Source organism: Chaetodon auriga, chromosome 22, assembly GCF_051107435.1.
Source record: "Chaetodon auriga isolate fChaAug3 chromosome 22, fChaAug3.hap1, whole genome shotgun sequence".
In the NCBI taxonomy this organism is placed as follows: Eukaryota; Metazoa; Chordata; class Actinopteri; order Chaetodontiformes; family Chaetodontidae; genus Chaetodon; species Chaetodon auriga.
In genome coordinates this window covers 16,522,441-16,543,083 of record NC_135095.1, presented here as the reverse complement: position 1 = coordinate 16,543,083, position 20,643 = coordinate 16,522,441, and the positions used below count along the sequence as shown (strand labels likewise).

General features: G+C 43.4%; 2 protein-coding genes across 3 annotated transcripts in view; both read left to right on the top strand.

Annotated features, from left to right (window-relative positions):
• LOC143315180 (ankyrin repeat- and BTB/POZ domain-containing protein 3-A) overlaps positions 1-5,433 on the top strand; it is a 162,591-nt gene extending 157,158 nt beyond the window's left edge. For both annotated transcript variants that reach the window (XM_076722708.1, XM_076722707.1), the window contains one exon: positions 398-5,433. In XM_076722708.1, the coding sequence (XP_076578823.1) occupies positions 398-628 (231 nt within the window). In that variant the 3' untranslated portion in view covers positions 629-5,433. The remainder of the gene's footprint in view (positions 1-397) is intronic.
• Positions 5,434-7,870: 2,437 nt separating this feature from the next.
• LOC143315230 (uncharacterized) lies at positions 7,871-14,034 on the top strand. Its single transcript, XM_076722830.1, has 7 exons — positions 7,871-8,044; positions 9,462-9,664; positions 10,110-10,211; positions 10,327-10,422; positions 10,551-10,661; positions 10,919-11,042; positions 11,201-14,034. Exons 1-7 carry the CDS (start codon positions 8,017-8,019, stop codon positions 13,792-13,794), a joined length of 3,258 nt encoding a protein of 1,085 aa, XP_076578945.1. The 5' UTR covers positions 7,871-8,016; the 3' UTR covers positions 13,795-14,034.
• The last annotated feature ends 6,609 nt before the right edge of the window (positions 14,035-20,643 follow it).

Below are 20,643 nucleotides of genomic sequence, written 5' to 3'. Positions count from 1 at the left end.
AACCTCTGTGCGCCATCAGACCAGCAGCAAACAGCAAAGTTAGCGACTAGCTGGTGAACAAAGCCATAGCTGCCAAACTAAAGCATGTCAAGTATTAGCATGCTAACTTGCTAAACTACGGTAACACGGTAAACATTGTACTTGCTAAACGTTAGCATGTTAGCATTCTCATTGCAAGCGCGTTAGCATGGCGATGTTAGCATTTAGGGCAAAGCACAGCTGTGTTTAAGTTCAGCCTCGCAGAGCTGCTACCATGACCAGGAATTTTTACGATCAAAAACTTCCGTCAAAATCATTTTAGAGCTGCTTCAGTGACATGAAAGCTCTGCTGAAGCACTGATGTTTTCACCCTTCAGAACAGTTAAACACCGTTTTCTCTCCTTTTTTCCCCTCGTAGTTCCTTGGTGCCTCAGAGCTTACGGCTTTCATCGAGGGCTATTTCCTGAAGAACATGGTGCTGCTGATTGAACTCGACGGCTTCAAGCAACTGCTGTACGAACCTCCTCCGCCCGAGAGCCCCGTGTCCAGCCCCGGCATCTACTCAGACATCCTCCTCGACCTGGAGAAAACTCTGGCCATACGCATCCGCTCCATCCACCTCTCCACCTCCAAGGGCTCTGTGGTGTGACGTCGTCCTCTCCGAAGCCCTCCGATCCAGGCACAGCATCCATGTAACACCACTTTTAGCGCCCTGCTACACAGCCCCGTCCACGTGTCCTGGCCCCCCGCTGGAGAGGGGCTGTCGGAGGTTTTTATGTCAGGGATTCCCTTTAAATCTGCCTGTCGAAGCCCCCTTGAGAGTTGGCGTACGTGACAAAAATCAGAGAGAACTTTGTCGTCTTGAACTCTGTTGTCCTGATAGCTCCCATTGATCACTTCACACCCCAACAATAAGAAAAACTGTAAAAAAAAAAAAAACTGACTTGACCCACGTGAGCAGTATCACTTAGAAGTAATCGTGATTACGAAACTTATTGTATTTCATATAAGATATGTGCATGAAATACATCCTGTACACCTTTTTTCGCTTAAAAAGGTAGAGTAGAATTTTAACTCAATAAAGCAGCTTTCTCATCATCTCTGATATGAGACTTTGGTTTACAAACATCACTTTACGGAAGTGGATGCCATTGCAGTATAAAGTTTAACACATGCCAAAATATAATCCTACTATACAACCAATAAAAGTGACTCGTAGCAACGCCAGGCGGGCCGTAGGTGGACCTCTTTGAACTTCTCGACATTTCACTCGTATGTTGGATACGTTTCACTGTGTTATATCTACTGTGTGCAGAGGCCAAACTGATCACAGGAACTTCCACCGTGGCCGACACTGCAGCGCTGATTAAACTAAAGACGGCCCACTCAGTGAAATCCATGCTGACGTATGCTTGAACCACGGACGGCCAGCTGGGAAATTAACTCCACGAACGCTGTCGACTTTTTTTTTTTTTTTTTTTTTTTTGCATGACACCTACTCAACTGAGCTGCCCTGATATTGCTTTTTATGCAGAGCTTACTTCACGGACCACTTTCTCAAGGGGAAGTAAGGGAAAACGCTGCTTATTAACTTTCTATCCACTGCAAAACTGACTGAGCGGGATTTGGAGATGGATTTCGATTGGCAGGGACTTTCTCTTCAAAGATATTTAAAGCAAAATGTAAATACATCCTAAAAGTCATCGTGCTGGTCGTTCTCTTTTGTAAACTGATGTACAGTATTCTCCTACACTCGCTTGGCTGACGACACCGGTCTCATTGAATGTGCTCCCAGTTTGTTCCTGCTGTATGTGTCCGTTGATGCGAAGTTGCATGTTTACTCTGTTTGTTTGAATCCTCCGTTTCGCTTTCGGTGTGCTTTCTGTGTAGATCGGTAGGGCTGAGTCAGGTGCTGATTGTTCCAGATGACGTTCAGACAAAGGATGCTCCCTTCACTTATTTTGCTATTCCGGATACATTCCAAGTGATGAGGGTTTGTCACGAGATGCATCTTAAAGTTACTTTTTGTTTTAGGCTTCACCTCAGCTGAATTTCTTAATTGCATCAATCCTGTGAAAGAAAAGCTGAATTTCCACACTGAGTTTTTGAGAGACATTGTTCATTAGAAACACAACAAAGTGCTTCTGTTCCGCCTGTTTTCCTGCACATTTTCAGTTTGTGCATAAAAACACCCGAGCAGACACGCAGGAAAACCGACAATCAAAACAAAAGTATTGCACAAAAGCTTTTACAGTTGGTTGAGATGGAAAAGCTGACAAAGTGCAATGGAAACACACTTAGGAGACTAGTCGAAGAACTGTGTTCTGTATCTGTTCTATTTGACTATAAGTTGAAGGCACAAGGCTGTCAGCATGTAAACTTCAAGGTAGGCATTAAAGGTTCTATATAAGACATTAACATCATTAACACCAGCATCTCAGATCAAAACAATTAGAGTGTCAACAGCTGAACCAGATGCAGTCCTTAGATCCCTCTCCTAAAAACCACCAGACTCCATTGAGAAAAACCTAAATTTTACCTTGCAGTAAAACACTCTTCCTCCAAACTTGACAGAAACAAAATAAAACTCAACAAAACCTTCTTGATAAGTCTTTCCACTGTTCAGACAATCACCAGCTCTGGTTTGGTCGAAATAAAACCTCAACTCATCGACTGAAGTGATTTCTCCATGCTGGACATCAGCTTGGCAGGGAGATATTTCTTTGACCGGGCCTAAAGCTATGTCTAAATCTGCTTTAGGTCACTAAAGTTTGATCGTTTCAATTGAATGTGAATGATTTCATCCACCTCTGCCATGATCAGCGCTGGGTGAGGGGGGTCACTCTGTTAGTCTCTTTATAAATGAAGAAAAGGATTCACATGCAGTCACATGCACATGTGGCCGGACCAGCAAACAAAACCAAGAACAAAGAAGCTCAGAGGGGGTGTGACTGTTCACTTCACTGCATTCTTATATTGCATGTAGTTGTTTGCTGTAATTTTAATCTTTAAAATGCCAAATATTGAACCTTTGACTACGACTAGGATTTCATATGGAGGTAAATTTGAAATGGCAATATTTGAGGAAAACAGCACCTCCATGCACCAGACTCCATTGAGAAAAACATCAATTTTACCTCACAGCTCATCATAAAACTCCAAACTTGACAAACAAAGTAAAACTCACCAAAACCATCCTGGTTTGTCTTTCTGCTGTTCAACCAGCTCTGGTTTGGTCAAAATAAAACCTCAATTCACCAACTAATATGTGAAAATATTCTGTTTTGTCTGTTTACCACATCAATAATTGATCAGAAATCTTAAAATGAGACAAATAATAACAACAGAAATTAAAAGGGGGAATAAAAGATTCAAGTTGCAATAAAACTAAGTGATTTTTACTTTAAAAAGAGGGTAGAGTGGAAAGTTTCTGAGAGTTCTGGTGTTTAGATCAATTATTGAAGTGGTAATTGTCTCAGGTCTCAGGTGTTTGAGATTCGGCTCAGGTGTTTGAGATTTGGTTCCCCTTTCTCATTGGTTGTCACGGCCTGCGGCTTTAGTATAAAAGGAGAGTTGTTTCATGAAAGTCCCTGACCAAAACGTTGTGTCTCTAATTAACTCAAACCCTGCGGAAATTCAACCTTTTGTTCCACATGATTGCATTTCCCTTCCCACCTGCTCACCAGGTGTGCGTTGGATATTACTGACCAATTCTAGAAGGACCAAATGCTAAAGCGGAAACCCATTATTCAGCAGCAGCCCTGGGTTATCTGCCCTGTTGTTTAAATGATGCACACTCGCTCAAAAGGAGTAAAAACTTAATGCAGTTCAACAGCATTTGCATGAAACCCAGCTGATTTGACCCTTCTTACTCGATTTAGGAGGAAATCGTAGGACCTACAGAATATTTTATGAATGTAACAGAGCAACAAAAGATGAATATTCACAAGATGTGCAATGTTGTCCAGCAAGAAACCAAACAAAAGATGCTTCCCTCTGTTTCTAATGGCTGACAGTGCAAATGTCTCTGAAGTGTCCTCATACTTTGTGATGTTGTTTCTACATAAATCCGACTGTACCTTCAGATAAGAGACAAATCTTTAGACTTCAAATATTGTAGCACACTCAAAATTATTTAAAGATTTGTTTTGGGCCAAAATAAAACATTTTAAGAGAAACATATAAGACATATAAGAGTTGGTTTTAAGTTCTGTAAATACTTACAGAAAAAGAAATATAGATATTATCCTACGACTTTATTTTCTTACCTACATACATAGCACTATATATTTTATTTTACTTTCCACAGCTATTTTGTTTTACAAAAGTGAAAAAGATTATATAAAAAGATGCTTTAAAGTTTTGAAATTAAGCAATATTTCCATAAGACTGCATTACTTTGAGCAGTGCAATGAATAATATGCCAGAGGATATGGAGCTGCAGTAGAAATGTGAATTGAAAGACACCTTAGAGACAAATGAGTGACTGAAAAGGGTTTAATGCTATTTTTGTGACATCCCATAGTCTATTTTCTTTGTATTTCACTCATTTTAAAAGAATATTTCTAACTCTTAAGCTGCCAGTCTGTTGATTTTCCCCTGCTAGCTTTAATGAAACTCATGATTTATCCAGACTAACTGATTTAATGTTAGACATGTTTACCTTTATACCGAATCATTATACACGCCCACATTTGAATTGAAACTTCCTATTTAAAGGTGAAATGTAACTTAAAGATGCAAACCATTTTGTCTCCGTAGAGGTGAAAAGGTTCATAATGATGTCAAGCACTTCTCGTGCCAGTGGTACTGTAGCCTCACACACACTCAAAAGCATTAGTATTTAAACAGTGAGCTTAAGTTTAAGTCTTATTGTGACCCAACAGCAGCTGAACATGGCGTTAGAATACGAGAATAAGCCGAAAGACTTCGAGCTTGTCTCTGTTTTTCTATTAGTCTTAATGTTATGCCATTAGCAAAAGGCTAACTTTAGCTTGCCCCTGTACTGGCGCTTTGATTCCACACAGGGTCGAAGCCGTAGAGTAAATGTCGGTTCGCATGGCTCTTCTTGTTTAATGTTGTTGAGAATGTGCTCTGTACACCAGCTTTGTCTAACGAGACTCTCTCCTTAATTTGTCCGAGCATTTATTTGCCTGCGTATTCGTTCCTGGTAATAAGCAACATTTTCTCCTAGACGCAGTGGAAACATGCATGGGATATTCACTAGATTTCAAAACCGTGGGGGGACGAACTTTTGCTATTATTTTTCCTTTGATGAGAACATGTATATTGTACAAAATATATATATATGAAATATAAATTATACATGGTGTGAGAAGCAGGGACGTGGTGGAGTATAACAACAAACAGGAATGTTACACTCATGCTGCAGTTTCTGTGGTTCCATGACATGCTTTTGTGGACAGCTAATAAACGACCAGAGTTTAAACCATATGAATGTCACTTTTTGCTTTATTTCTCACGTTTTTGGCCACAACCACGACTTTATGACCAAATACATTCAGAATTATTGACATAACCACCGGTTCTGGCTGCAGTCTTTGTGTTTCCCGCTGTAGAGTTACTTTGGCATGTTAGCGAATGTTAACATGCTAACAGGCTATGATGAAATTGTTAATTTAATTATGAAAAATGCATGAATATTCAAAGAACTGTTCATTTCTTGTGTGGTATCTGGAAGTAAGTAAGGAAGTTGGTTCACTTTTAAGACCAAAGACTGTATTAGCCCGTTTTTGCTAATTTTTTGGCAGTGATTTTTTTTTTTGGTATTCTGACACACCCACTCCAGATCAAGAACAAATGTTTGAATTTTTTGTTTTCTTTATGTTATGACTATGAACATTATAAGCTCACAGAGCAGCTAGCATGGCTTTAGACTCTTGTAATAGTGTTTCTGTTCTTTAGCAAGTTAGCAAGCTAGCTAGATAAACCTAAATGTTCACCCATTCCACTTCTGACATTCACAACTCGAATACACTTACATGAAAATACTAATATACAAGAAATACACAAGCAAATACACACGGACATTTTTGCTATTTCAAGTTTCCTGTTTTACTGTAAAAGCTGTGGATTAGAAGACAAAGGTGCTAGCGTAAAGGCTAATACAACTGTTAGCATAATGGCTAATGTAGCGGCTTTGCTAATGGCTTTTATGTGGCAATTGATGATAATCCTGGATATAAATCCTCAGCATACATGATTTATAAGGTTGAACATTTAAATAAAAGCATTATGTAAACCTTTTTTTTTTAGAAAGCCACTGTTCATGAAGGGTTTATCTGCTAATGGCTAAAGCTTCCAGTCGGAGTAGAAATTCCAAATATTTGCATGATGATGATTTATGAGGAAGATTTAACCAACATTACAAATGTTTCTCAACCAGTCAGAGTTAAGGATAAGGCGAGAGATGTTCTATACTTGCAGATTCTCACTTTAGTCCAACTCATAAAACTGGGTCACATATAAAGTTTCATTTGTCATGTGTAGGTTTTGGTCCTTTCAAGGGATGTTGACTCTAAACAAAAAAAAATCCTCACTTGTCCTTACAGGTAGAAGGCTAGATCTATAACAGCACTACAACAGGTGTCGAACATTTAATCATTGCAAAGGCTGACACTTTGATTATTTGTGTACTTAACATTATGTAAACAACTGTGAGGGTTGTCTTATCTAGCGGTGTTGCAAATAATTCTTTTACAAGGACACTGCAGCATCCCTGGAATAAAAATGTGACAAATCTGGCCCCGGCCCAGCACCAGGGTGGTTTATCGATCCTTTTACTTCGACCGAGCAAATGACTCAAGGTACTAAAAGTCATGACAGCTCCCTCACAAAGCCAGTGGACCGTCTGCAGTCAGACTGATGAAGAAATACAAGGTCATAAAAAGTCTGGAGGAGAGTCAGCCTCTGATTCCTCTTTACGGGGGATTCCTTTTTGTCCACAGGAATACATGGAGCAAACATTTTATAACACTTCTTATTTATATATATCTGAATAGATAAATCAGATTCACATTTAGGCCACTGAGAATTATCTAGTCAATTTCTTAACACCACAATGAATGAATATCGGGGCAGCTTAATAGTCGTCCAAATGTAAATACAGCTAACATATTCCCAAATGATACCATACAGGCCTTTTTCCCGTAATTTTCTAAATCAAAGACACCTTTTCCCGCTTCACAGACGCAGGTCATAAATTTTATCCACAGTGTATTTATACCTCAAGCTAAAGATGCATTTTCCCTGATGTACCTTTTAAAATGAGAAGCAGTATTTTCAGACAACATGGTGCTGCATGGCAGATTCATTTGTGCTCCAGGTTAACATCTGACGGAGCTGAAACAGAGCCTCCCCATCGCTGAAGTCATTTTTCAAGCAGAGTGACAAAATATATGACATCAGTTATTATATCAAATAAAATATCTTTGGGTTTGTACCATATGTTTGACAGTTTATGTCAGTTTGGCTTCATAGCTCTCCATATATCCTCTAAACTCAATGTGCTGAAAAAGTCCATGATGGTGTTGTTAAAGTGATGTGTGTTAATCTTCATGGGAAACTGTCCTTCCATTCATATGGGGTCATATTTAAGTCTGTCCCAACTATAATATTAACAGAAAGAGTTAAGATGGTGCTTGGCATTGTCAGGTGTCCTGAACATGATGGAGATGTTGATACTACACTGGAGGAAGGAAACACACCGGCTCAGACGGGCGGGTCTGGGGTAAAGGATGGACAACGTCATGAATGGGATCACTTTGGGTGGACAGTCAATAGTGTTCAAGATGAAGCTGCCGCAATCCAGTAGGTGGCGGTAATGCGACGCATATGGCTGCCGAGCGCGGTAAGACTCGAAAGAAGAAGTAGATTAAAAAAAGAAGTAGAAGAAGAAGAAGAACATATCGAGCCGCCCTTCCTCCCCGCCAACTTGCACCGCAGGGTCGGGCGGACGTCCACTCACAACAACCCCGAGTTAATTTGCTGATCTAATTGAATACTTTCCGGGGTAAAATGGAGAGCCCACACCGCTCTGAAAACGGTAAGGCCATGAGAACCCAAACATGCATCACCCTTTGCGAGTTATTAGGTTTTCTTTTAGATTGTGTGCGCCCGATTTTGAACATGGCGTACCCCGCTATGAGATGGCGGTGGCTTTGTGCTATGTGACAGCGCTAGCGGGCTGATGTGTACGGTAGTTACCGAAAGGAGCTCACGTCAGCTAAGCTAGCTATTAGCTAGCTAGCTAGTTAATCCATACTTAATGTATCGTTGCAAAAATGCTATAACGTAACAGATGGCAAATAGCTAGCTGACTGTCGACTCAAGCTAGCGCTAGTTAGCAACTAAAAATTAGCTTTGAAACGGTTGACAGATGCTGCCTTTATTGGTTCAACTAACGTTAAAACTACATAGCTAGTGGCTAAAAACAAAAATACGAGACAACTAACGTACCGGAAAGTCAAGCACGCGTCAAAATAGAGACACTCAGCAACTAATTTTCTTAAATAAAAGGCCAGGAAGAACGCTACTGTTACATCGAAAAAGAGTGCACCGCCTTTACCACTTCAACAACTTGGGTAGCACAGAAAGTCACGACTACCGCAGCCATTTTTTCCACTTTGATGGGGGGGCTTGTGAGACGTCATTTGGAATTACGACACAGTTGCCAGTCCGTGAAGGCAACCAGGGCCAGCTTGGAGAGACGTGAGGGTGCAACAGGGAAACTGACCCGGGGCCAAACACCCAGCTGGGACCCCAAAGGCCCCAGAGTCAGTTACTTGTTGTAGTATAACAAAAATCTAAAAAAAAAAAAAAAATCTGAGATAGTTTTGTTTGGAAATTAGTTAGAAAATGTCAATAAATGGCTATATTTGCTCAATGATTGAACTGTTAATAAACACGGTTATGATTGGCATTATTTCAGTTCATATTTATATTAAATCCTCGATATTCCAACATAAATGTGTATGTATTTGATTTTCCGCCCAATTATTAATTATGTTAAACCTGGCCTCATGTAGTAAGCTGCCATAAGTAATTAGCTGTGTGTTCTGTCCTTTATTCCTATTTTAAGAAGACCCAAAACTGATTGTTTTCATTATTGATCAACCTGCAGATTTGTTTCATGAGTCATTTTGGTCAGCAGTTGAGTATCAGTGGGCTGACGGGGTCCCACAGCTCTTTTTTTGGCCCCTGGGCCACCTGGTGGATTGAGCTTGTCATGAAAGTTCTGTAAAATCAGTGATTTTTCATAAATTCATGTTTGTTTCTGCTTACAGAATCAGCCACTAGAAGTGTCTGTGAAGTGATTTTATTTTGAATGAAGCATCTTTGCTGGTATCTATGTGGTGATTTATGTGTTTCATGTTTATGCATTTTGTATTTTTAATAAAAGGCCAGAATCAAGCTGTGATGACTCAGGTTCAGATTTTGAGACTGTAAAATGTTTTTTCCAGAGTCTCTGCTTCTGCTGCCGTCTCTTCGCCTCTTCATACCTCCTCTGCGCCTGGTGTCTGCAGCCATGTGGCAGGTCGTCCAGAGGGGGAACGTGCAGGATTATGGGATGGTGGAGGAGTTCATCATTACAGTTTCAGAGATTGTACCTGAGCTTTTGAATGCAGATCAGAAAGCTCAGCTCCTCCTGGGACTCCGAGCGCGAGTAAGTAAGACTGTAAGGTATTTTTGTGGAGCGCTGAGTGAAGATATTTGATGGTTTAATAAGGAAACACACTGTGAAGTGACTCCAGCTGTCTGGTTTCTCTCTGGCAGATGTTTAGCTGTCAAAGTGTAAACACCTATTGTTGTGCATTCAAGCAGTCAGACTCAGCTGATCAACATCACCTCAAAATTCACAACATCCAAACAACAAAAAGCTAAATTATTCCCTGACAGATGGTGAAAGTGCAGCTGAAGAAGGGGTTTAATATTTCTTAGACAGAAAATGTCAGCGTCACCTGCAGGGCGCTGTATGTCTCGCCTGAAAAGAGTTATTAATGATTTTCATTTCTCTGCGCTGAATCCTGTGAGTCTGCTGTCAGCGGATAACATTTCCAGGTGCTGTTCTGTCAGACGTATTTACCCTGAGCTGAAACCTTTTGCTGCAGGTGGTTCTTGAAATGTGTCGGGCCGAGCAGATAAACGACGCAGAAACCATCGAGATGCACCTGGAGCGGATCAGAGCCCTCATATCCACGTGGGCAGCGCAGGTCAGCGTCTGTGCATGTGATCTGTGTGTCAGCAGCGTGGCCACGTTTTCCGTCAAATGATCACTTTTCTCAGCTGAAACTACGTCTGTGCTTTTTTTTTTAAATTTTGTTCCAGCCGTGTTTTGCCGAGGTCGAGTTTCCAGAGTCAAACTTTGTGGATCAGGTTGAATTGCTGTTGAAAGATGCTGAAGAGAAGGAGAAGTTTTTCCAGGTTTGTGTCTTTGAATATATATTTGTTATGTAAAACTCTTTCTTGATACTCCTGCAGCAGAATACACAATACACAGTGTTTGTGGGGCGCTTTAACATTAAACTGTAAACGGTGATTATTTGTTTCAGGATGTTTTTCCTACAGATTTTGGGCCTGAGTATGACAGCGCTCTGCAGGTGCTAATGCTGGATTTCCTGTCCAGACTGGAGAAGCTTCTTCCAGTACCAGACCTTCAGCAGGTACTGGAACCAGTGTGGGAAACTGACCTTTTCATCATCAGTCAGCTCGTCTGTTTCTTTTAGCAACCAGATTTGAGATAAAAGGGAACCTGATGTCTCATACAGCTCACGTGCAAACTGTCATTTCTAAATAGCCCCTCGTATACAACATGCCCGTCGTGTGGTGATTCACTGTAAACAAACAAAGCAAGAAGAGTTCACAGTTAAACAGAGAAATGTCTTGACTTGAGCTTTTTTAACTCGTCTTTCTTTCCCAGACTGCGTCCATGCTCAGTGCCGTCCCATCTGCCCTGGAGGAGTGTGTGCACTCTGTTCCCGACCCTCGCTACCTGAAAACTGTGCTCCTGCACCACACAACGCTCGGACATTTCGACTTATCTGGTGAGTCGTTTGTGGGCTGCGTGCACAGTGTGATGACCTGCATTCAAAGACATGAGACTTTCGTAATAGGGTTAGGGTTCAGATGAGTTCATACTGATTGTATTTCTGTTTATGGCCACTAACCATAAATCTAATGGGGTGCTTCTTTTCTTCCACAGATGAAACTCAGACCATTCCTTCTTCCTTTGGGAACTGCATCCTCTCTTCACTGTCCCTCCCTCAGCTGGAGAAGGTTGTCATTGATACAGACCAAATACAGTTACAGCCTCCATCAGAGCAGATGCAGGGCTGCATGACGGTGCAGGTGGAGGGTGAAACGGTGACGCTGTTGGACTACATACAGATCGAACAGCCGTCAGGTTTGGTTGAGCCTGACGATCAGGAAGAAGATGAAGTGAACATGGAGGAGGCTGCTGGAGAAGATGTGGGTGACGCCCTGAAGCCAGCAGCTTTCCAACCACTGAAGCAGAGCAAAAGGCTGCAGTTAAAGAGAAAAGTTTTAAAAGAAAACAAAGACTCGACAGCTAAGAGGCAAAGGAAGAAATACCCCAATAATAAAACGTGTCCTGTGTGCAATAAGATCTTCCTGCGAGCTGCAGCCATGAGGCGACACCAGGAAACTCATTCTGCCAATCGAGATCTCAAGTACAAGTGCGCCAACTGTGACAAACGATTCAGGGACCATTACGACATGAAGCGACACAACATGCGCGTTCATGAGAAGGACGAGATGGGTAACGGCGCTAAGGAGGAGGACGCGGGAGACCCTTGCACCTCTGAGGTGGCAGAAAACAAAAACTGCCTTCTGTGCGGGAAGTTTTTCGCCCGTCGTGTCGACATGGAGCGACACATGAAGTCGCACTCGGAGGACCGCCCGTATAACTGCTCTTTCTGTGAGAAGAGGTTTAAGAACCCTTATGTTTTAAAGAGACACCAGAAGGAGATTTGCAAGAGCAGAGAGCTGAAAAGGCCAAAGAGGAGAGAGACGCAGCGCTCGGCTCCGCAGCCGCCATCGGAGGCGTCGACGGAGGGCAAAGTCTGTCCCATCTGCAGCAGGATCTTACCCTGCTCCGCGGACATCGCAAAGCATTTACGATCTCACACCGAAGAGCGCCCGTTTATCTGTATCACTTGTGAGAAAGGCTTCAAGTACAAGGACACGTTGAAAAAGCATCAGATTATTCACGGCCACGAGGGGATCCGGGAGGAACAGAGCAAGACGGTGGAGCAGATTCTAGCTGAAGCTGATACTCAGAACTGTAGTGACGCAGGTAAAAAAGAAAATACGGCAGATGCACCTGACAATTCGGAGGAGTCGCCGTCCTCACCTGTGAAAAAAGTCGACAAAAAGGGCCTTAAAGTGTGCCCCGTCTGTGCGAGGGCGTTCGACAGTGTCAAAACACTGAACAGGCACATACAGTGTCACACAGAGGACCGGCCGTATCACTGCATCCACTGCAAGAAGCGTTTTAAGCACATGCATGGGCTGAAAAGGCACCAGATTTACGCAATTTGTCATAAGAAAATCGCTCGATTCTCGTGGAAAAAGGAGCCGAGAGCAGGGTCCAGCCAGAGCGAGATGTCCAGCGCCGACCCCCAGCAGGGACCCCCTCTGAAAATACCCGTGTGGTGTTCAAACTGCGGCAAGCACTTCGAATACCCGTCCGCTTTGAAGGAGCACCAAGAAAACGTTTGCAAGGTGGAGATGAGTGAAATCATGAAATGTGACGACTGCGGGAAAGAGTTCAAGAGTATGACGATGCTCAAAGTGCACCAGAGGATTCACGACCCGCTCTACTGCAAAGAGTGTGGCAAAATTCTGGCCAACGAGCCCGCTTTCGAGAGGCACAAACTCATGCACAGACCCATGCAGTGCACGATGTGCGACAAGACTTTCACTTTACTGAGACGCTTGAGGGAACATTACGAGAAGCAGCACGACTTCACCGGACCCTTCCCCTGCCCGCAGTGCGACAAAACCTTCATGCAGCTGTCCTACCTCGCCATCCACCAGAGGATCCACAAAGGAGAGTTCCCTTACATCTGCAACATGTGCCCGGAGAAGTTCAGGTCCTCCAACTGTCTGACGGTTCATCAGAGGAAACACACCGGGGAGAAGCCCTTCCTGTGCTGGCAGTGCGGCAAGTGCTACCGCTCGGCCTCGGAGCTCACCGTGCACATGGGAACCCACTCCGAGGAGAGACCCTGGGTCTGCACGCAGTGCGACATGGCCTACCGCACCAAGCTGCAGCTGACCAACCACGTCGAACAGATCCACATCGGCGTCAGGTACCCCTGCAACAGCTGCGGGAAGCAGTTCATGAAGGAGACGTCCCTGAAGAGGCACGAGCTCATCCACACGGGCGAGAGGCCGCACCAGTGCACCGTGTGCGGCAAGACCTTCCTGACCGCCAACGAGCTCAGGCTGCACAACAGGTACCACACCGGGGAGCGCCCGTACAAGTGCGAAGAGTGCGGGAAGGCCTTCATCCAGTCGGGGTACTTGAAGTCGCACATGCGCATCCACACAGGAGAGAAGCCATTTAAATGTGACATATGTGACAAAGGCTTCAGGTTGTCTTATCACATGAAGAAACACAGGCGGACTCATGCCGGCAAGCCAAAGAGCTACGTATGTGAGGAGTGCGGCTTAGCGTTCCTCCATAAAAAGTCCCTTTGGGAACATTCTGTCACGCACAACGTGAAAATCGAGCCATCGTTCACCGACGAGGTGAGAATAGAGTTTCAGTAGAAATCCTCCATGTGGGTTGTTCTGAGCTGGATTCACCAAAAACGCATCATTTCTTAGTTCTTCAGTTGCTCTTTGACTCTCGACCATTTGGTAAACTGGTGCTCTTTTCCCTCCAGGCTGCTTTACTGTGTTGATTCACATGTTCCATAAAGCATATTGATGATCTGTAAGCTTGATGTACATATTTAAAGCCAATGAATCATTTCTGCTCACACGGCTTTTTGAAATAAATCTTGAATGAAATTCTTGCTCCTTTCATTTTTATGTAAAAAAAAAAACGTCACCCAGGACATTTTTCATTGCTTGATGAGACCTGCTTAATACACTATGAGCTAAAACAGAACAATAAAATCATTTTAGTCTCCCGGTCGAGGACATATAAGCAGTCCAACTTGTTATTTCCAAATAATCCAAAGCACAATGTTTTAGTCACGAAGTAGAGATTAAGACTTAACTGAAAATAAGACGCTGATTAAAACATGAACTTGACCTTACCTGATATATTTACTGTATTTTATATCATATTGAATCTTTCAGTTAAACATGAAGGTTCCCCTTCAGACGGGTTTTATGCTTTAAATAAATCATTTATTCTGGAGATGTTTCAAAGCCCTCGTTAAAAATCACCACCAAAATCTGCTCCTGATACGATGTGAATATTATGAACACTGAAGGTTTCAAGTCATGAAATCACACTGAAGTCAGACTCAGGATGATCATCGGCACAGAGAAGCTCAAACATCAAGTGAAGCAGCAAAAAAAAACACAGTGTGAACGTTTCAGGTAAATTTACCTGGTTCCTGGTGTATCCTCAGCACAGCAGTGCCGTCCAGTGCTTTGTCAGTAGCCCTCTTGAACCACAAGATGGCAGTATAGTCGTGCTAATGGACCGCAGCGGCGCCTCACACAGGAGGCAGAGAGCTGTCAGTCTTGCCCCCTGCTGCCACAGCTTGTGTTGCAGGCTCTTGACTCTGCAAGCCTCCAAACACATACATAAAACAGTGTTTATCCTTCATTAGCATCCACACCTCAATTCTCAGTAAACGCTGAAAGCGTAGCACGCATTAAGACGTCAGTTTACGCTGCAATTTGCAGGAGACGCTTGTTTGTTTACGCAGCCTTTCGCTCCATGCAACATAAATTTCCCTGCAATTGTTTATACAGCCTCAGCGACTGCAAATCAATATTACTCCCCTGCTCTTCCTCGCAGTGTGTGTCACCTGACTGGGTAATCAGCCTGAGTGACAGTTGAAACCGCAGCATCCCTGCCCATTTCCAGAGAAACTGCTCCCATCCCTCAGAAAAATCAAAGGTCGACTGAGTCAGAGCCTCTCCAGAGTGTTGGGAGCAGATCACTTTTTAACCCAAAGCATATTGATTTATACGGGGCTGTAATTGCTTCAGTGTGTCCTGGATTATTCCCCCCGTAATTGAGGCCTGGCAGAGGTCTCTTTCCTAGACATAGCCTCCCCGGTGCCAGGTGGTGGGCAGAGAGGAGCGCCGCACCCACTCCCCAGCCAGCCGGGAGAGAGCCAGGGAGCGGTGGCCCTCGCCCCCCGAACGCCGCTCCTTGCCATGGGATAAGTAAACAGCACAAACAGTACACTTCCCTGCACGCTCTGAGGTATCTCTGGCGGGCCCTCGTCCAGCTCTAATTGCAGCATGAGACATTTAAGCTGGACGGGACGGACAGCTCGCTGCAATATCAGTGACACTAGAAAGTAAATCTGTGCCCTTTTTTGGATGTTTGGCTCCCGTCTGTGGTGTGTCCCTCCAGGATTAGATGTGTTTACTGAAACTACATATTAAGGCTGTAATTATTGTACATGCTATTGTTCAAGTATTTGTTTTGTGTTTTTGTTCCCGACTCAGTGGAACATTCCTGGATTTTGTAATAGACGGAATGCTTGCACGCTCTGACAGGTCTCGAGCTTACCGTGGTGTCACAAGCACAGGGGGTAGACAAAATCATGCAAGCACTGCACGAGGAACGACGTGTTGCCTTTGAAAACACAACCACTGGGACGTTTGTCTTTCCCTTAAGAGCCACACTGCGTGTTGCACCTGCTGCTGTGGGCCCCAGCCTGAATCTGAGGGGCCACGAGATGAAAACTATATTTCTGTAGCACAAAACTTCTCACACTTTCACTTCTTCAAGCGCAGAAGTACCACTTTAAAGCTCAACCAACCAAGATTTTTAGAGTAATAACTCTGAGAGTCATCACCCAGTTCTGCAGGAAACATGCATTTTCTTTTAGTTTTTAGCCTCTTTTAGCTCATTGTTTTGGTTTTATGACTCATTTAACTGTATTCACTCTCATTTCCTTTGTTTTCAGCTGCAACAGGCAGCCAAAAAGCTTTAACAAACACAGTGTGCGCTGCCTGCCCAGCACTGGTGATCACAGTGGAGCATTTAGCAGTTAAAGAGCCAGAAAAGTCTCTCAGGAGTCGGTGGAGACCAAAGCGAAGCTAAAAGCAGAGCGACTGTTGACTTTACCTGGCACTTATTTCTATTACCAGTTACAGTTTTATGAAGCGGTGGTTCTTCAGTTCTTCTGCCCCAAAGTGAACAAAAAATGAATCTTTGCAGCTTTAAAATCTCACCTGTTGAAAAACCGGTGAAACCTGCAGTAACTTGTCCACTTGGGGGCAGTGAAACAATCACAGTGTCTCCTTATAAACTTGTATGGAGAACTTGTTTGAAAACAGTTGCGTTTGTGTCCACTTGATGTATGAAAATCCAATTTTCACTCAGCTTTTAGCTCCGTTTTGGTCTCCACCAACTCCTGAGGGAAATATCTGCTCATTAGCTGCTAAATGCAACGATGTTCACCAGCTAGTCGCTAACCTAAAGCAAGTTCGTCTGAGATTTTTCCTTTCAAACAGTTGCCAACGTTTGTCACCACATGTCATTTGATCCATGGTTTGTGTAGAAATGTTGTTTAGTGCAAGTTTAACTGTCTAAACATTTAAGTTTACTTGAGCCTAAAAGCCCCTTTTTGTTGACCACCCCGTTGTTCAGCCACACAGAACAAAGCACAGCCACATTTTCTGGGTAGAGCGGTAACAGAGAAACGTACAGTAAATAAAAAGCAGTTCCTCTGCGGCTGAGAGTCACTCTGAGAGTTTGTCTCTGTTGTTTTCATCAACAGTAACTGCAGGATGAGCCTCCGAGTTCACATCAGCTGATGTGAGAACGTGCACTCTGATGAAAATCCTGCCACTTCCAGCACGTTCAGCGATCATAAACAGTTAAACTGTCCCAGAAATGTTTTTGAAAAAGCAAGTTTTGATCATCAACAGGCACCACGGAATTTCCTGGCCTTTTTGCTAAAATGCTGCGACCCCTGCGAGTTACTACGGAAACACAGCGTATCAAAACAAGCGGCCCATTTCTTGCTTTTGCTCCATGACGCACCTTTATTTCCTCCATATGAACAGTGTATGGCACAGCATAGCAATATCTGCTCTGAATGCAGCGGTGCCACACACGAACCTGCCCGAACCACCCAAAGTTTGTTGAAGCAGTAGAAAAAAAAGCAGTAGATACCCTACTTTCACTGTTTTTGCAAGGCTTTTTTGCAACCCACTGAGCTGGAAAAACCTTCAGATTAATCAAGAGATCCTCATTGATGTGTATTTATGTGCACTTGCATGTGTGTGCATGTCCTCATGTGAACCTATGTGTGTGTGCCCAGACATATCCCCAGCCTCACACATCCCCTCCCATCTTGGGTACCAGCCCTCCATCCTCCCTCGCCAACGTGGTGTTCAAGCACAACCAGAAGCTTCATCTGCCTTTCCGTCCCCTCTCTTTCTTCCTCTGTCCTCTCACTTCCATCCACTCGCGTTCATTTGCATTCTGCACCGCTGTCTGTATCTGTGTATCCTTCTGACTCGGACATTTGTTTGGCAGCAGAGGCCAGACGGGATGCTGTTAACACTGCAAAAAGTGTCAATCTTTGCAAGTGTCTTTGTATTGCTTTTTGTTAACAAGTTCTCCCAAATGGGGTGAAATAACTCAGCATGTCGCCAAAGTTGCTGCATAAATTTTCTTTTGTGAGCATAACTCTGTGAGCCAGGCAGATTACTCACCTATTATTAATAAAACGGCACCGAATTCAAGAGAGAAATCCTCCAAAAAGAGGGAATGCATAGGAAATAAGTGAAACTATGTTGGTGGTATCATTTTTAAGCGCGTCCTCTGAAGAGAAAAGGTGATTTTAAATTTCGCTCCTGATCAAAAACACTTGCAAAGATGGACACTTTTTGCAGTGAACGCTTTCTCCTTCCTACACCAGAAGGGAGTGAAAACAAGCCGTTCCCTGGTCAATGAGTTCACCGGGGTGGACGTCTCCTTAGACAAGGCTGCAGGGGGGTTTAGAGGGGGAGGCGTGGGGGGAGGCAGGGGGTTCAAAAGTCTTGCAACCAAAGAAAAAAGAGTGTCGGAGTGAGGGAGGGGGAGAGAAACCTGGCACCAAGACAGTTCAGAGCACTGGGCATTAGAGACGGCGAACAAGGGAAGGTCAGCCCCCCTCGCCCCCCGCCCCCCTTCTTCCTCCTACTCCTGCATCAGCAGATGTACAGCATGAGCCCATCATCAATACTGCCAGACCACAGCGACAGGGAGAGCAGGAAAGTCTGTGATGAAGCATTTACGTGCTATTTTGTGTATGTGTGTGGAGGGGTTACACGAAGAGGCAGCGAAAGATGAGATAATTTCACATCTAAGATCAGCCATACTGACAGAGAGGCTTATGGGCATCAGTGACCGACCACGTCCCTGATCTGATGCTAACAAGGTCATCCTCTGGTCTGAAAGCAGCTTTGTCTCTAATCAGAGGAGCATCATCATCATATTCCACATTGTATCAGCAGCTTCTGACGGTGACGCAATCCGCCAGGGGAGGCAAGCAGAGACGCCGCTCGGCGCACATCTCGCCTCCGAGCAGCCGCCCTCACACCGAGATAAGTCAGGGCACAGATTGAGGTCGTACAGCTGGAGCTGAGATTCTGAGTGCAGATATGTTCGTTAATGCACCAACCGTGTGCAGACGAGCATTTCGTGTAAATGTGATGGTGTAAAAAGAAAATCTTCCAGTCACAGTTTGTCCGACCAACAGTCCAAAATCCAAGAAATTCAGTTCACAGTCACAAATGACAGAAAACATTTGGGCGGCTTCGCTTCATAAACGTCTGGAATAATCAACCCATTAACAAAAAGTGTAAAGTGTAATCTGCAGGTTTTAGTTTTAGTTTATGTCCAAAGTCCATCCACAGTGCAAAAACCCAAAGATATTCAATTTACTATCACAGAAAACTGATGAAACAAGCATTCTTATATACATAAACCATCAATTAATTATCAGGAGTTTTGCTGATGAAAGAATCCTTCAAACCTCATTTTCATATCTATTTATGGTCAGCATTTTACTGCAGTATCCATTCAGTGCAGCTACATTCAGCCTCTTTATATCACAGTTTTTGTTGGTTTATTCCCATCCTGGATTCACATTATGGAGAAAATGAGGCACGAATGTAATCCAGAGCCATTTAATCGTATTAACCTCAGTGTTTACTGTTCGCTCTCCTGCAGTCGCACCAGAGCTGCTTTAAAGCAACGTTACGCAACTATTTAACCTTAAAATAACAGCTTCAAAATCATTTTAATGGTACATTGACCTGTAACATGGAGGACGGCGCCTCTACAATTCCCACTCTGCACCCTGACTGCCCGTTCTTTAACCACGTAGCTTGGGCTGAACGTGTACGACCTCCCGCGAGAAGTTCGTAAGGCTTTTACGGCGCTACGTCACAAACCACCAACTATGGCTCTTCAGCTAGCTGTAAGAAGAAGCTAGCTAGTCGATGTGGCTCTTTGGGTCTGATGTCATGTTAGCCGTCAACAAATGCACATGTGCAGCTTTTCATGAGAGGCGTGAAAGCACGATTTTATTATTTATGACAGTGATGTAAAAGTGAGTCGTGCTCTGAAACTGTAGGGGCGTTCATCAAAAATGTGACAACAAATCAAGACATCAAGCTGTCATTTTCTGCATTTTTTCATCACTGAACCCGTTTGGAATAACGTGGGGAGCAGCTGTTAGCTGTTAGCTGTAGCTCTTCTCCTACGAGCAGCATGAAATCCGCTCGGTTCGAGTCTTACTGAGGGAAATCTTTGTTAAAACGCCAGGAGTTTGTTTGGCTGCACTGTAAACAGACACTCACGCTGTTTTTCTGCTTTGAAGACTTTTTGCTGTTGCATTAAACCACCGGGTGGCGCCAACTCAACCAGGACTGAAAGGAAGGATTTTCTATGGGTCGATTAATTGCTCATTTAGCTCAATGGGTCCAAAAGATTTTGGGTAATGACTCTTTAAAATGGACCATTACCCTCATACAACTCTATTTCTCCAAAAATAAGCAGAATATTTAATGCATATCAGTAGATAATGTGTATTTTTGGCATTTGTGCATAAAGAAATTATTAATTTATTACCGCAAGTGTTGCAGATTAATTTTTTAATCGTTTTAGCTCCAGTGCAAAGCCACATCAGTGTCACTGTTTCAACATCTTTGGCTTCTGACTCATCAAAATGAAGCAAAACTTGCTTTTTATATGATTATGAGGTGTGAGAAGTCCACACAGAGACCGTATGTCTCCTCTTAGATCGTTTAATTTGACTCATTATTCGAAAACACTCAAGCATTTCACAACAAAAAGCAAAAGTTTGACAAAAATTCTGAGAAATAAGCTTCATTTTTCTCTCTCTTCTCAACTTCTGACCCCCTCACATTTATCATGCAACCCCTTCCAGATCCCCCACCCTCATGCTGGACACCACTCAT